The sequence below is a fragment of the Dermacentor albipictus genome, chromosome 7 (genome assembly GCF_038994185.2).
Source record: "Dermacentor albipictus isolate Rhodes 1998 colony chromosome 7, USDA_Dalb.pri_finalv2, whole genome shotgun sequence".
NCBI lineage: Eukaryota > Metazoa > Arthropoda > Arachnida > Ixodida > Ixodidae > Dermacentor > Dermacentor albipictus.
In genome coordinates, this window is record NC_091827.1 from 41,377,117 (window position 1) to 41,393,717 (window position 16,601).

The 16,601-nt window shown below is 41.4% G+C and overlaps 1 protein-coding gene across 11 annotated transcripts in view; it reads left to right on the plus strand.

Annotated features, from left to right (window-relative positions):
- The window catches only part of LOC135920980 (uncharacterized), a 377,473-nt gene that overhangs the window by 112,831 nt on the left and 248,041 nt on the right, over window positions 1-16,601 (plus strand). For 2 of the 11 annotated variants that reach the window (XM_070521926.1, XM_070521927.1), the window contains exon 2: window positions 7,125-7,249. The exons of the other annotated variants lie outside the window; for them this stretch is intronic. In XM_070521926.1, the coding sequence (XP_070378027.1) occupies window positions 7,206-7,249 (44 nt within the window). In that variant the 5' untranslated portion in view covers window positions 7,125-7,205. The remainder of the gene's footprint in view (window positions 1-7,124; window positions 7,250-16,601) is intronic. 11 annotated transcript variants of the gene reach the window in all.

The window sequence follows — 16,601 nt, forward strand, 5'->3', positions numbered from 1 at the left end:
AACTCGTTTCCTTTCTTGATAGATGGTCATCGTCACCACAGGTGCGCACACGCCAAAATTATCTTGATCGGTGTCCTTATTAGTCTAATTATACGTAGCCTTCCCATAGCCACTGCAGAGCACAAATGAAATGCGCTGCTCGGAGGTATCCATTCCTTAAGGGGGTATGAGACATTGCTTGGGGGGGGGGGGAGGTTATGAGCGTTGGATCATGAAAGTTCTTGACATGCTGTTCTGTATGTTGTATGCGTGATTGGAAAGAATGTAAGCACTGCTGCCTTCATTTTTCTGAGTGCTTCTAGCCTCTGCCTTAGGGGACTATGAGCCATTGTATGTTTTTTTTAGCTTACGGTGGTATGTGCCAGTGGTGATAATAGTTGTTTTTAGCGCACACGAAGAGTACACGGAACCTTGGTCAATATACAGCTTCGCTGTAAAAGAGACATATGTGAAGCAGACATCTCTTTCGAATGGGTAGCTGCTCACACCCGCGCAAAGGTGCGTAGAATTCAATTTCAGCATTTTAATTCTAACACTAAAAACTAGCCACAAGAAATGTTTATCCTTTTACTGCAACGAGCCCCCTAAGTGGATTTTTAGTAGACATGTTTAGAAATCACTTCTGTCAGTTCTTTTTTCTATGGATACTAAGGTGCAAGGCAGAGTGTGTTAGCTTTGCCACATTTTCTTTTTGAAAATTCTGTTTCTTTTGATTTCACAAAAGAAGCATTGATTGCTTCAACAGGCCAGACACCGTACCCCTATTTAGTTTTAATTTTTCGCTGAAACATGAACGCTTGTGTGTCAAAGTTATCTCACAAATGATAAAAACTGTTTTCTTAGTAAGTCACCCTTGAGAAGTCGAATCAGTCGAAGAGATATCTCTATAAGTGGGTAACGTGTCCAAAATCTGTCGTAATTCTCAATGTGCCTCACATGATCTCTAATTTGTGGGCGTCATTGCCAAGTTATGAAGATGACTGCGCCAGTAACTTTACCGCAAGAACGTTTTGCATCAGCCACATTGGCCGTTGAATGTAGCGGCGGAACGCCGTTTTTCCTGTTGAATATCCAATGTCGCACTCGCAAAACTGGTATATAACCGAAAATAATTTCTCTCAAACGATGCTTGTCAGCTACCCTGGAGCTAAAATTACTACGATGTGCTGCTTTAGTCCATGTTCCAATCAACCTTTAACGGGTCTGATTGGGCGCTCATATTACAAGCCTGAAGATTGGAATTGAAACTTTCAGTCCGCATCCTTTTCCATTGCTACTTGACACTTATCACTACTCTAGAGTACCCATTCTCAATTCTATGGCCACTGGAGGAAAAAAAAGGAGGGAAAATATATACGTTTTAGGCCATCGTACATTAATGAAAATATAAATTTCGAACAGCAAAAGTCATGTAACTGCATGGAATTAGATCTTTATTGAAACTCTTTGTCTGGTGAAACAGCTAAAATTTAGAGGAAACTATAAGCCTATCTCGTTCGTGTTGTAACTTCTACAAACTCTACAAAATACCAGGAACTCATTGCACAAGCCAGCCAAACATGTCCTTCTTCATTTTAACAGTAAATACCTGTAGTCATTACCTCTTAGCCTAATTTGCTCACCGATCTTTCATAAGTTAGAACATTTTTAGGCTTTTTTTTTCTGACAGCCTCCCAATGCAGTCAGCAATCACCACGTAATCGCGGGAAATTGTTATTTTTTTTTCTGAACTCACATATCCGGCACTGAGTCTTCAAAGTACTTGTTATCAGACTCGTGTGCGCAATAACCAAGGGGAGCTGAAAGACGTCCAAGTGGAAAGGCCCCGAAGAGGTATTGTGTTTCTTTCACTGGCACTTTAAGCTTGTACGTTTATAAAACTTTTCCAAAGCACGGGGTACTCCCTCTCTTAAAGAGCGGTTTCTGGTAGCGTAAAGGGCTACTCAAAGGAAGAAAACAAGGAAATAGCTCTCGCACGGAGCGAATAAATTTTTCGCTGTTGTGCAACTGCAAAGCCATTTACATAATTGTTGTTTACACGTTGCGGTGTTAGTCTGCGATTTGATATACAGATGTGTTGAAATAAAGATGTGAGAAAGGAAACTCCATCGCACACTCCCGTATGCGAGAATATTCTAGGTTCAAAATTGTTCTAATTCATATGGGAATGAAAGAAAGAAAGCTTCTCACTGCATTTTTACTCGTTCATCCAGTACGCGGAGACGATTGCAGATAACTTTTCCCTATAAACTTGAAGATTACCCTTTTGTTGGAATTTTTTGGAGCTTTCCACTACACTAAAATATCGGATGCACCGTTCTTGTAGATATGAGGTCCATGTATCCTAAGCCGGATATAATGGCGTGTTTTGATACCAGAAGGTATCACTCAAGTTAGGACCCCTGTGTGTCATCAGTTCCAGACACATACCGTGGGTTTCTGAGGAGACTTTCAGTAATTTTTAAAAAGCATCTGCGCCAGATAGCCTAATTATAATCTTTTTTTAGAGTGCTCGAACAGGCGAAAAATATGTGAGCTAGAAATTGATATGGATAACTGTATAATTACCAAAAATTATGCAATTATGATTTGAACTAACTACAGCAGATATCGCAATTTATAAATTTCAGCTTGGGAGTTCGCAACGGAGATCCAATTGGAACAAATTCTCAATATGGCACAATTTTTGAAATAATAATTCTAGAGCTATGTGAAGAAATACCTCAGCATTCCTTTTCTGCTTCAATCCATAAAACGTTGTGAAAGAAAGTAAGTCAAAAGACACTGCATCTTTACGAGAAGTTTGTCGGTGCATAGTAGCAGAGGCCTAGTTATGACTTAAAGAAGGGAATTGCGCTAAAAAAGAGACGGACGAGTAAGGACATGGACGGGCCTTACTCGTCCGTGTCTTTTTTAGCGCAATTCCCTTCTTTAGGTATGTACGACCGACATGCCCAACAACGTGCTCTCCTAGTTATGAGTTCATAAAAAAGTGCTCCACACAAAAAGAATCCCCTGGTATATCTGCGGAAAGGGTTCGGGTGTTTGTGTATCTTTGTGAACGCTCCAACAAGACACGTGCAAAGCAAACGTTGTTCCTTTATTCCTTGTCCACCTATCTTTTCATCAAATGATATGATAGTCCCTTTTCGCTCTGGCGTTTTGTTCAGTGTTTTTTCCTGCAACATTTTTTTTATATCCTTCCCAGCTCTGTTCTTTTGGGAAAGCTAATCTGAGTGGACGACTTGCGTTCATTTCTCTGACAAGCGAACTGGTCTTTTTCATCCTCTTTTTGTTTTTTTTTGTCCAAGTGTCCTCCTATTTACTCGCATCACTCATGTGCGATTCGCTTCCGCAGCTTCGAAGTTTTTCACAATAGTACGAGTCACTGTGTACTCATTGCTTGCTGTAGAAAGAGCAATACCCCGTTCTAGTTTCTAAGAGGAAATTATATTACCTGCTCGAGCCTCTTTGACGCTATCGAGGTGAGTGCGCGCGCGTAAAGATATTACAACATACCAAGTTCCACGTGGGACAAACTGAAGTGCACCGTCGGGACTTCTCGGCCATTCGCCGACAGTTTTCTTCTCAGTGACGAACTGGACGGCCCATCGTCCTAGCTTCGGAATAGTCGAAACAGATCAATTTGGTCGACTAACACGACAGAAGTAAGGATCTGTAATGTGGACAAGGAATAAGCGCACGTGATATGGACAATATAGGCCACGAATTTCTCTTTTTCTTTATTGCTTGTCACACTCTACATACTCTGTTTACTATAGATGACTCTGGTACTACCCATAGGGGAAGGGGGAAGGAGGAGCGGTGGTCAACAGAAAGAAAGAAAATGGCACCAAGAGAAGGCACAGACTAAACGCGTTTTCTTGGACGGGTAGTGACCCAAATCTCTTCCTCCACTCCATCTTGTTAAGTGCAGCGCTACGCCCTGACCGGAAACAGCGCTACGCTATTCAATAATTGCCGAGAAATCTCAATGAAGCCCACTGATTTCTGTCGTGGGACGGGGCTTGAATACCCGTTTATGGGTTGAGGTGGAGGTTGTAAGCGGAGGAACATTAAAAAATACGAGGTTAACTTGAAGGTAGAGTGCTGAACTTATGAGTGACATTATTTTAGGAAAATTGTTGTCTTTCTCAGGTAAAGTGGTGCGATTGGCTTGACAAACGTGGTGAACATGCTGTTCCTGTTCTTGGCAAGCGAAACGGCCAAATTCTTAGATAAGCATGAGAATGTGTTAGTATTAGTCGGATTGGTGTCGGACTGACGTTCCGCGCGAACAAATTGATTAGATGAGATCAACAGTTTTTTCGGGATATAGTGAGTTTTTAGGTGCAGTGCCCTACCTTTTTCTGTTTTCGGCTTCACTTTCTTTTTCTTACTTTTCACTGGCAGTCTTGCGTCCCGAAACATGCTCTGACGTCTGTAACGACAGCTCATCGTCTTTTGTACGGGACGCCACAATTAAAAGCGATTCTTGGAGTTTTCGTGACATATAATAATAAAGAACTCGGACGCTTCCACAGGTGTAATATTTAGTGTTTTTCATGAATGAAACACTGCATTTGGGAATAAGTGCCTTTCCTTAACACCTCTGAATATATCTTTATGTAACCATGATGGCTGCGCATGCGAATCAAGCAAGTGTAGTAGTGAAAATCCACCAAGCCTTCATGAAATGGATCAGAACCTTCGTATATACCATTCTCTGAAAATGCCGAAGCTTCCGTATGTGACTTTCTATAAACAAATGTTAATTCCTGGAGATGCGATGAGATATATACAGTACAAATACCCTCTCTTTCAAGCTTAGCAGTTTTTTTTTCTCATCTACTATACTCTCCCGCTATAAATAGCTTGTGCGCCTTACGAATCTTATGCGGCCACAGCGCTTTTTCTCAATGTCCCAATCCTGTTCGTGCATAGAAAGCCATGAATACACGACTTACACGAGGCGTAACCTGTGAATTATGACAGATAACGGAGCCCCAATATATAGTGAGCTTATACGACCACTGCGTCTGCGATGAATCCATTCTGTTTGCTGCTAACGAATTAGCAGTTAGAAGTTAAGATACGAGCGTGTAATAAGGTATAGAATGCTGAAAACCTGTTTTTAATCTATCAGTGTGGCGAAGTGCTCGTTGAATATATTTTTCTTTGTTGACCTTCGTTACTACTTGCAACTCACATGGCGCCTCACATCGGCCAGGTACAGAGACCATTTCAACTTCTAAATGAAAAAGAAGTCGGTGTCTTGCCCCAAAAGGAGAAGCATTGCGAGCGATAGCAAAGTAATATACAACTACAGCGAGTAAGGTTCGTAGATTTAGGCACCGCAACGATTGCAGTAAAAAGTCGCTTAGTCATTATATTAACAAGCAACGTGTTACGCACGCACCAACAAGCATGAAGCGATTTCACTCGATGACCGCGGGACACTCGCTGTCAAAATGCTGCCGTGATGAAGAGCCCTGATCGCTGTCAGCGAACCTTTCGTGCTGTCTCTCGCTTCAACGCATCTTGCGAGCTTAAGATTAAGCTACCTCCAGCAACTACGTGACGGGAAACCAAGTACAAATGAAGCTATCGGCCATGCAGGCTCTCCCTAGCCTTTGCACCTCGCGCAGATTGCCACAAATTTAGGGCACGTGACCGGTGCACCAGTGCCGTCACGTGGACAGTCACGCGCAGCCATGGTCGACCTATAGGCGGAAGCGCACGCTCACCATATACCCCTAGCATGCTCTTGAGTACGTGACCTCCGATATTGTGCTTGCAGTAAGATGGCGCACATCAAGCCACCATCCTTCTCAGCTCAACCTCGAGCTGCAATAAAATGTAACCTGAATTGGACTTTGTATCCCACATCCGGGCGAAGGCGAATGAAAAAAAAAAACTGTCACCTGCAATGTCCATACAGCTCCTGTTCCATTCAATTCCGCGAGTTAAAGCGAAGTAGGCAGTTCCCTCATCGCCTCTACTTTTACGCAACACACAGCGTTTTGTTGTCCCATGAATAACCAAGGAACTCGAATAGCTACATTACTTGCAAAGTGTATCAACATTGCGCAAGGAAGAGCAGGTTTGTGCGAGCACATTATGCCAAAAACCGAAAGCGAGCTGTAAACGAAAGGAGTGAATCTACACCCGTTCATCCTGTAAACTTTCACGCTGGTGCTGGTGTTCACTATTTCGGGGGCGCGATGTAGGGCTTTCCTTATGAAGTGGTACATAATTTATTATGTAATACGGTGCTGTGTGGTGGTGGCATGTTTTTTGTGGTTGCTATCCTGTTGGCTGGTACTAAAACGTTTTTTTTTTTAATTTCGCGCGTGAATTTAACATGTCTGTATGAACACACCATGAACAACTTGAAGATATTATTGTTTGGCGCAAGATGTTGTCATATATTATATAATCGACTTGATACAAGGCCCAGATACAATACAACCGTATATTTTCTTCACCGGCTCTTCAACAAGTAATTCTCTCTACTGCAGTAACAACGGGAATCAAGAAAAAGTTGAGCATACCTTTTGAGCCTACTCTCAGATTTATTTTTTGAGAGGCCATTCTTTTAAGTCTTCAGAGGAGAAAACAAATAACTGAATACCAAGAGAGGATAAAAGAAGGCCAATTTTCCATCATATCCAGCGATTTGTAAGTCGGAAAGCTTCTTAAGCTGTCAGAAGAACCTAGGAAACGTAAATAGCTTTCGGGAGGAGAAAGCTGAAAGCAGCAAAGCCAAGGTAGAATTATTTTTGTCCAGAATGCCTTTATGAAATGTGCTCTTTCTTTGTGGAATATCACATTCTCGCTTCTCCGAAATCCTCAAAATGGATGGGACCCCCCTAAACGTGCGGCTTATAAGTTGAGCCTGAAGGTAATGCTACTACGAGCGCAAAATACGCCATAAGGCTCTCTCTTCTAGAAAGTTCCTTGTCCCTGCGGTTTCGTGATTTAACACCCTCAAAAGTTTCAGTGCCTTATATAACATCTTCTATTCAAGTACGTAACTTTAAATAGGCCTCGTGATAAATGATTTCATAATTTGTAGATTTTTAATTTCTGTCCCGGTAATCTTTTCTCCTTCTTTCCGTTAGGAGAAGTGTCTACAGCTATTCATGGACCATAACAAAGCCTCTAATTAGGGGCTGATTTACAAAGGATCTTGTGTCCGAAATATGGTACGTCCCATTGCTCAGCATAGTTTCAGCGCATGCGTAAGGTTTGTTCCTTCTTTATATTGTCGCTCTTATTTTCTTTTGTTCCTTAGTCAACGTACTGTGGATCCGTAAAGAAATTAGGCGTAAATGCAACGTCAGTATATTCTGCAGCTTATCTGCAGTATTAGTATTCTCGTTTAAAAAAATTGCGAGGGTAGTTCCAAACGAGCCATTAGCCACAATACGAGCCATACAGTGTATATGTGATGCAGCGGCAACAAAAAGAACTGGGTATAGGCTGACGTAGCGCCGTGGTAGCAATAGATGGTGCAGCGCCGCACGACATTTGACTGGTCTTAGTTCAGTGGTAAAAAATTATTTGTCGCAAGGCGTTACGTAGCTTTGCGTAGGCCAAATGTCAGAAATTATTGGTGTGGAATTTCGCGCCCTAATACCTTAGGATGTCTGTGCACACTGGAGATACCTATGAGCGTTTATTACCTATGGAGGCCTGTGTCATGGTTTACTGTTTCACTACGTATAACAGAGTTGCGCTTACTCAACATACACAGTCTATTGAAACCACACCAATCTGCATTCCGTGAATATTTCGCTTTATTTGGTTCTGGAATGGATCGTTTGGGAGGGACTTAAATTCAGCAGACGTGTAGACGTGTTTCATAGGTCCAAAGTGATCTCATTAACAGTGATTATGACTTGCATGCACACAAGGAAGGGAGAGATCCAATTATAATATTTTTCTGTATATATAATCATGACAAGACTTTATAAAGACGACCGACAATGAAGCATCATTGTCCATTGGCATTATATGGTCGTCACCGAAGAAAATCAAGCGCCTCGTTCCCCATCTCCTCTCGATAATATTAATAGCTTATTGCAGTAAGTTTCTTAAACCTTTTTATATTCTTTCTGTATTTTTGTGGAATTAAATTTTTTTTCTTCTACCAAGTTGAAGTGGAACTTTGAGCAGAATAAATAAATCAGCCAGCCCGATGCTCTGATTTAAGGCTCAAACCAGAAGCCATCTACTTTAAATAGGATATTCACACTAGCTACGCATGGAAGTCAAGGAAATCTAGTATGTTACCGCTTGTGTTCGCCTGCGCTTTTGTAAGTACGTGCATGTGGTTCGTATCTTGAGCAGACATTGCACCCGCCCTTGTAATCTCCAACCTCATCGAGTGAGTTCTCTGTTTCCTCCTCTCATAGTTGCCAATTTGTCCAAGTCGCTTCTGGATGCTGGAAAACAACCACAATGACAGCCTTTTTTTTTGTGGTATTCCTTACGATCACATAGGTAACGTGGTAGTAACTCCACTGAACGATAATATAAGTATATTAGGCAATCTTAGCCCACAAAACCTGATAATAATTGCACTCTATGCCTCGGCGATTAAACAGAAAGTTCCCGAGAGAATTAAAATACAAAGGTCCCAAATTGATCAAGCGAATTGCATTTTACTTATAAGTAGCGTCTTCTACAAAATGAACTTTAATGATGATGGAGCTGAAAAGAAGTTTCGACGGATATAACCTAACATGCCATACAGCTTTACTTACCTCTATCTAATTTCAAGAGCTTTAATTGTAACCCCACATCACACGTGGACGCTTCACAAGTGTGCAACAAGTATAAGGGCAGCGTTATCATACATATACAGGGTGTCACACGTAGGGACTGTTATTGCACAGCGTAAGGCGTACAAATCGATAAGGCAAAAGCGGCATCCGATGTGGTTTGAAAATATGTGGTGGTGGCTCGCTGTGTAGGAGAGATAAGATTAATAAGCTTCTTCCAAGAGTAGCAAGACAGATAGCTTTCGATTCGCGATTACAAACAATTGCATCTATAATTATCATTACTAACTTTCATATACTCAATTCACACCAATTATAACGTTACACATAAACTTTGTTCTAGATACAATGCGAATTATAAAAAATACATCCGTGATAGCTAAAACAATCAGACAAGCAGAACGGCATGCTATCGCGACAATGTATACTAACTATTGTAAGTGGACGCGTCAATTTTAAGTAACATATTTACTTAAATCCATTCCAGAAATGTTTAACTATAAAGGTAGCATTAGGGATGCTAAAAGATCGTTAAAAAGGCGGTGTCTTTTTCTACAAAAACCTGGAAGTCTAACTATAATCGTTAACACATAAAGTAACCCTTGCATTAGGTTTGCGTACGGGACCGTTGAAGTTTATTATTACGCTATTCATGGTTTCCTTTCCCAACAGAGAGATTCTTAACCCTAAACTAACCTTGTTGCACATTTATCGTTCATTTTAAATATGTATACATGTTTGCAATATGTAATAATGTGCGCTAGGCTATTTCTCTTGTACCTCATTCAGTGTTGTCAAGGAAGAAAGTACAGCACTTCTTGTTTCGAGTTATGGAAATTATTATGATTATGACTATAGTATTTTCGCTTTTATTTTTACTTTAGCACTATTGTAGTATTGTTTAGCCTTCTTCGCTGATAGGCTTGCCCAACCACAAGCACTGAGTTCTTGGGTTTGGAAGTAAATGTATATAAGAACAATAAAATCATCTTTGTTACTAAATAATACTATAAGCTGGTATATATTTTGCGTTACTTTCCTTGTCTTGCTCTCTCATCTTCGTAATGTATCAAATAATTGCTGCTACCCGTATTCATATTTTCTTTATTCATAGTAGTGTTTTCCGACTTCCTTTACACGCCAGCCTACTGCTAAATTCATCTAGGGGCCGGTAAGATCATTGTAACTGAGTAGCAATGCGGCAAGAAGAAGCGATTAAGTTATTACTGATTTCAAAACTCTTCAAATATTGCAAGGAAGCTTGCTTACCAAGGCGGCAGCCCTCTTCATCAAATACTTCAGCACTCTTGAAAGTATGAGCCCATGTGCAGCATACATTTCGCGTTGAATGTTGGACTCTCCGCAGGCCTATGTTATTGCATAAAAACCCAGATTCATTTTTTTTCAGTCCTGGCGATGAGGTATGAATGGAACTCATATTTCTAAGGTGCGTGCTGTGAGGGGGAGGGGGGGAGCATTTGAGGAGTAGCGTCAAAGAAATCTACCAAAATGAGTATGTCACTGAGATTAAGGCTGGACCCTCAAAGGCGAGGGTCACCCGTGTCTGAGTATTTATTCAGACAAGGTTGTCTGATTATGTATAACACATTCGCAATGCCACCCGGCACATGCAAAATATTAATGCAATTTATTTTGTCATTGCTAGAGCAGCACATAAAGAATGGCTCATGCTCAGTGACCCAAGCTGTCGTCAGGGAGATTAAACAAAGACCGCACGTATACAGCGGCACATACTCCGTGTCCCAAGTTGTTTCGGCGGTTAGTGTTGGACCCATTTGCTATAGCATAGCATGTTCTATCCTTTAGACAATGAACTACCAATAAATTAGGATAGTAGGCGTCAACCAGTTTAACCGAGAACAGAAGGACAGAGTTGCTGAAAACTGGCTGAATGTCTGAAAAAATTCTAATCGCAATAGTAAGAGCTTCCAGTAGAAGTTTTGTGCTGCGTATCGCTGGTAGTATAGCGGACACCATAACTCGGGCAACTGCTCTTATATTCGACCATTAAAGTGCCTATCGCAAAGGCTGTTGAATGGCCAAGGTAGCGAACTCGTAAATTTAACAGTTCGAAGGTTATAAAGATTCCTTGGTAACACGGACATGGTTAGCGTGCCTGTTTTTTTATATTCCGTTTTTGCAAGAGACACATTTTGATTACAAATTTGCTCTATTCTTAACTCGTAGCTCCTGGTATTGCATAGGATAAATATTATATATATTTCAGAAACGCAGTATCTCAAGCGGGAGTGTTCTATGAACAAAATGCTGTTTTCCAATGGTCTGTAGCTGCACATTACTTTTAAGTGCACACATCCGCACGTTATTCACTTGAGGTGTGACCTATTATATTGACGCTAATGGTAACTGCGCGTAAAATGTTGACGAATATAAATTTTTCAGATAAATAAAGCACGCTTTACCTTCTCTTTGCGCTTATGTTGGATCACTATGGCGCCCAGACAAATAAACAGATGTTTCGTGCGTTCTGATACCAAGATAAAAAATCCTGTCTCGCCATGCGTGCTATAAGCAAAGCGTGAGTAATCCAGTTGTTTTGTCAACATTTTTTCATCCGAAACTCAAACGTAAGCCGACGCACATTCATATAATAACGTGCCGCGGCAGAAAACAGCCAGGTAAACGTCCTAGTCATTCCTAGCGGACGCCAAAATCAAAGAGAAAGTCTGATTGAGAGTCCTCGTTAAGTGAGAAAATGCGAGAGTGACAGTTGAGTGAGTTGAGTGGGAAACCTGCGCTCGACAAAGCACTTCCGGGTTTCGCTTTTCGTCGCCGACATTTTTCGTGCGGCCCTCTTGCTGAGCAAATATTAGTGGCACGACCGAGAAAGACACACACAATCACGCTGTCGGGAACTCCAACGTACGTTTACGAGCGTTCCACGTGAATCCAAAGCAAATCGGGATGAAGTTTATTATCTAGTGCGCCAACTTATATTTCTTGCATGCGGGCACTTCGATGTATTGCCGAGTGAAGAAGTTTCACAATTCTGTCTGCAGTAGCGACGGATAGAATGGAAGGTTTGCGTGCTCAGCGTGCGGAATTATTATCCCGAGAATCCAACGTTGTTGTTTCTTTTATTTTGCTGCTTGTTGAGAGAAGCTGTAGCAGCATGGCTAAGAGCGCATTTTGCTAATATTTTCTATTCGAGAAGGGTTGTGTAAAACTGTCTTTGGAAACTGATGTTGCACGAATAGGCTCAACCGCGCACCGCGCAGGAACTTCATTAAGATACTAAAGTGAAAGTCATTTTGAAATCACATCACGAAGTTATCACGTCGAACACTGTGAAGGCCAGAATCCCTGAGCGAGATCTGCTTGGCCATGTGTCATGCCGGAGCTAAAGAAATCCTATAGAGAATAATAAAGTTACCTGCCCTGTAAATTAGGCTTATTCAATAAATAAAACACACTTATCATGATAAGTGACTTGGTAAGCCTACACAAAAACGCTTGGCTACGACACCTGCCTACCACTTAACACTTTGACGTCACGAAATCCGACGGCATCCGCTAAGGCCAAATTAATCGCTGATGAAGAAAAATGGAATGCATCATGTTTTAAAGGAGCCAAGGTCCAAACATGGCAAGATTCGAGAACCTTTACGAGTCGACGCGGCCGAAATGCGAAAAACAAAATATTTTGAAATTTGGGATGCCGCACTCACCTACTGACGCCGTGGTTTACGCGTGATGATGAAATAATGGAACGTTCATCTTTATTTTGCCTTCTAATAATCAAGCCATGATCGTTAAATACTAGAAAATATAGTTTTGAAATTATACTGCACCAGTTTTCACTCATTTTAGTTTTTCTTGATTGTCGGTGTAGTAGGTTCCGAACTGTCGGCGTCTGCTCTTCAAAATTAGAGTGAAGAAAGTAACGAACGGATCTCCGTAAGAAGAGCTATATGTAAACATAGATAGTTAGTCTCAGTACCTTGAGACATAACTGAAATTTACAGAATCCTGGAGAGGACTTCATGAGGACAATGGGAGTGCCCACACCATTTTAAAACTTGATGCGCATGAGGATGTTCCACTACGTTGTGCGAGGTCCTAGGATTTGTCTGCAACCTCTTGGTAGTATAGAGATTATTTTTATGTAGTTCTTCTGCTGCCTTCCTGTAGCCTATTTCGTCGTAAGCAATACATTGAGGTCAGAAAAGCTCCTTCGACACAATACCATTTGGCCGCGAACCAAGGACCTTACACTGACCACTGCCATGCGTGCGTTTTTTTTTATTTTTATTTTTTCACATTATGAACGCGCTCAGTGTAGACCAACCTAGTCGATTGCTTCCATCTTTCGTAAGCAACGGGGAACGGTGTCTTCAAAGAAAGATTCGGCGAGAAAACGGCCAAAAGAGAAAATTTAACACAAACACTACTTGATCTTTGTTGAGAGAGCTGCATGACAAAATAAGTTGAATGATGCTTTAGGCTGCAACTTAGACGAACTGCATTTGGTTCTCGTTTCTTACACATTCAAACACGCGCAATCAGCGAAATTGGTTTACTTGCATGTTTGCCAGGCTGCGTTAGAAAAGAGGCTACGTAAACAGGGTTTAAAACCTAAGGCAAGTTGTCAACTTCAGAAGCACACTATAATCAGTCGCCCGGTTATCGCTTCCTTCTTTCCGAACAGCTGCGCTAACAAGCTCCCGTTATAGTGCAGGCTTTCTGTTATTTCAACGGTAATCCAAACTTTACGACTGAACCAGACCACGCCATTTCGTTCTGAGGCCTGTAAAAACTAGAATGCCCTTAACATTCCTAAATATATCTCTGAAATGTAAGACTATGTTTATATTGGGATGACAGGCATTGCTTGTATATATCTAGAGGTCTCGTTTGAAAGCGTCTGCCTATTGAAATGGCTGTCCTCTTTTTTTGCGTGCATTCTCTCCGTCTTTTACTTCTTTTTGTTGTAGCAAACAACAAATGAACGCATTCAACTTTGGTAGTTCTCCCATTTTTTTTTACGTAGTTTGGTGGATATCCGACATTTTTCACGAATGCATATTTTCACGCATGCCCGCCCATAAGCAGATGTCTTTGTGTGAATGCATGCGACCATTTCGTTGTTTACGGCGGCGAATGCAGAGGACAGCACATTGAATGAGAGAGGTCAGCAATATTACGCTTTACTTTTCTGCATCCTTTGGTAGTGTAAGCATTTCAAAACGTCATGCTCAATAGTCAGGCCGCCACAAGGTGATTTAAATTTCCAACAGGAAATGGCCACAAAGCTGGGAGCACTCGAAAACAGGAACTTCTAGGGTCGGTGAGGTTGTCACGACGCGCAGTTTTCAGCTTTGCGAGTTTCATCTTTTGCAGAATCATTCCTACAAACAAATCTATGCTACTACACTGAAATACTTTTTGAGCACATTGTAAACGGAAGAGACTTTTGCTTAGAAATTCAATAAAGGGAACGTGCTTCAAATGCGACCAGAGACAGCGTTGAGAGCATTCAGAGTATCTTTATGAACGAATCTAACAAAATCAGCGAAGACAAGCTACTGTATTTTGTTGATATACCAATAGCCGAAGCAGACTGAAGCCAAACTAGAACGAATTTTAGAAAGCGTATGAAGAAGCTGCCATTTCTCTTTGAAGGCTTCTGACACTGTTTACTGCCGTATGCAAAAAGAATGAGTCGCGCAAAATTTAGGAACTAGCATCGCGTGTAATGGGCGACGTGTTTTGGGTGAATAAACCATCCAACAAGAATGCAGACATTGTGTGCTGAGTGTTCTACCGCAAGAATTGTTCAACTTAATATATTAATAGCAAATATGGAAATATTTGAAGTGCCACGAACCATTGATTTCAGGAGGCGAGCGTCACCGGCAAAATAGACACTCTCTCCACTTGCCCCGCCAAGCCTCTGCGAGAGAAATTCTTTCTATGCGTTCTCCCATACCGAATTCAGAGGATTGCGGGACGAATACGTCATGGGCCCCAACTTCGTTTCTCTCTCGCTCTCTCGTTGCCATTTTTGCTGGGTGCCGTACATCCGGTGACGGCTTTGCCCATCTCTCCTTAATTCTTTTCTCTTTTCCCTAGAGCTTTTATATCTACCTCGTAAGTTACATATACCCGTAATAGATTCAGTCCTATCAAGCTGTTCACTGCTTTCTTTCCACCAATACCGTAAGCCTCTCTCGGTTATCTCGACCGCTGGCGAGATAATGCTCCCATCCGCTTTTAATCCCAGCGCTTCAGGAAGGCGGACGTTATAGCCAACCGATGCTGTTGGGTGAACCTCTTCAGCTTCAAATATGATGTGCTTTGTTTCCGGATTCTTTTCTTCAGCGAACACGTGCCTAATCCTGCTACAAGTGTTCGCTCGGGTAGGCTTTTTCATTTTTAGGCAACAATTTCGTTACTGAAATAGCAAGACACTGCCACTTGTGACACTGTACACATTTTCCTTTTTGACTAAATTATCACCATTCTTCTAAATATCTATTTTCATTTGTTCCAATTCTTTGGAAGCGAATTACTGCCTCTGTTTCAATCCACTTCTTTTTGATGATGTCTGGTTGTTTACTTACATTTACTTATCATCCCGTACTTCGTTGCCAACTTTATTGTCCTTTTCCTCGATTATGTGTTCACGCTGTGTTGGTACAGCCATTTGTGCACTTTAGACGACTTTCAATAGCCGCTACCAAAGGACATAGGACGCAGGCATAGGGGAACGACTTAACTTTCTTTTTTTTTCTTTTGCACTGCCTACTCCCATAGTGCTGGCGCCAATTCCTTGTCTTTCAGGTAGTTAACATGAAAAAAAAACAATGTTTTTACCCATTTGATGAGGCCAACCGCCGCGGTTTTATGCAGCGGAGCTTGGCTTTTTGATTGCTCACACTTTTCCGCATGTCGGGGTTTTAGTAATTTAACTTTGCATTCCTACACCAGCAGTTATGCTACGAAAAAAAAGGCCTAGTTGCGTTTCCGAACGAAAGTCTTCATTCATTTTTTTTCCACTGGCCAGAGAAACAACTTCCAGATCTAACCGAAATTTTTTTTTCGGAAGACAGTTTCTTTACCGAGAACTTACAGTGTAATTTAAAGCCTAATCATACGAACGTACATGTTTCCAGCTGTGAATACCTAAATGCGTCGTCCCTTGAATTATTCGCCTCATTGTACAAAATACGAATATCTGGCCTTTATTCATCGCGGATTCATACGAAAACTTAATGTTCCTGTGATATTACAAAAATTTCTTTACCCATAGTGATTTATCATCAACAGACATTGAACAGCAACTATAATTGAAATGTTGTTTCCTAAGTGCCTTGTTTTCGAGTTCGCTGCTTTCTCAAGTGAGGGACGTCGAAGTTCGGAATGCAATTCATCATATAAATTCAGAAACCTTGGAAGACTGCGCTGAAACTCAGCTGCCCGTTTTTCCAGCACACAATGCAAGCTGTCAGTGACGTCCCTTGCTTGAAGGCGCTATTATCAAAACACTTTAGTGACTTCGAGACAGCAAAGTGCGGGTCTGCTTGTCGAAACGTTGTTTATTACCTAAAGAAATGAATATAGTCTTAACTTTTGTCCCATCAACACGTGCGGCGCCGTTTCTTGAGCAGCACGTTCTGGTGACCAAAAATCTGCATTCGTCACAAATTGTTAGCCATGTGCGCTCGTTAATCAGTCGCGCAATTTAAGCTTTCTAATTTAACTTTGCCGCCGTTGCTTATTGTATATGAAACCTAGGTTATCGCTTTACTAGTTTCCCTGAAATTCTTA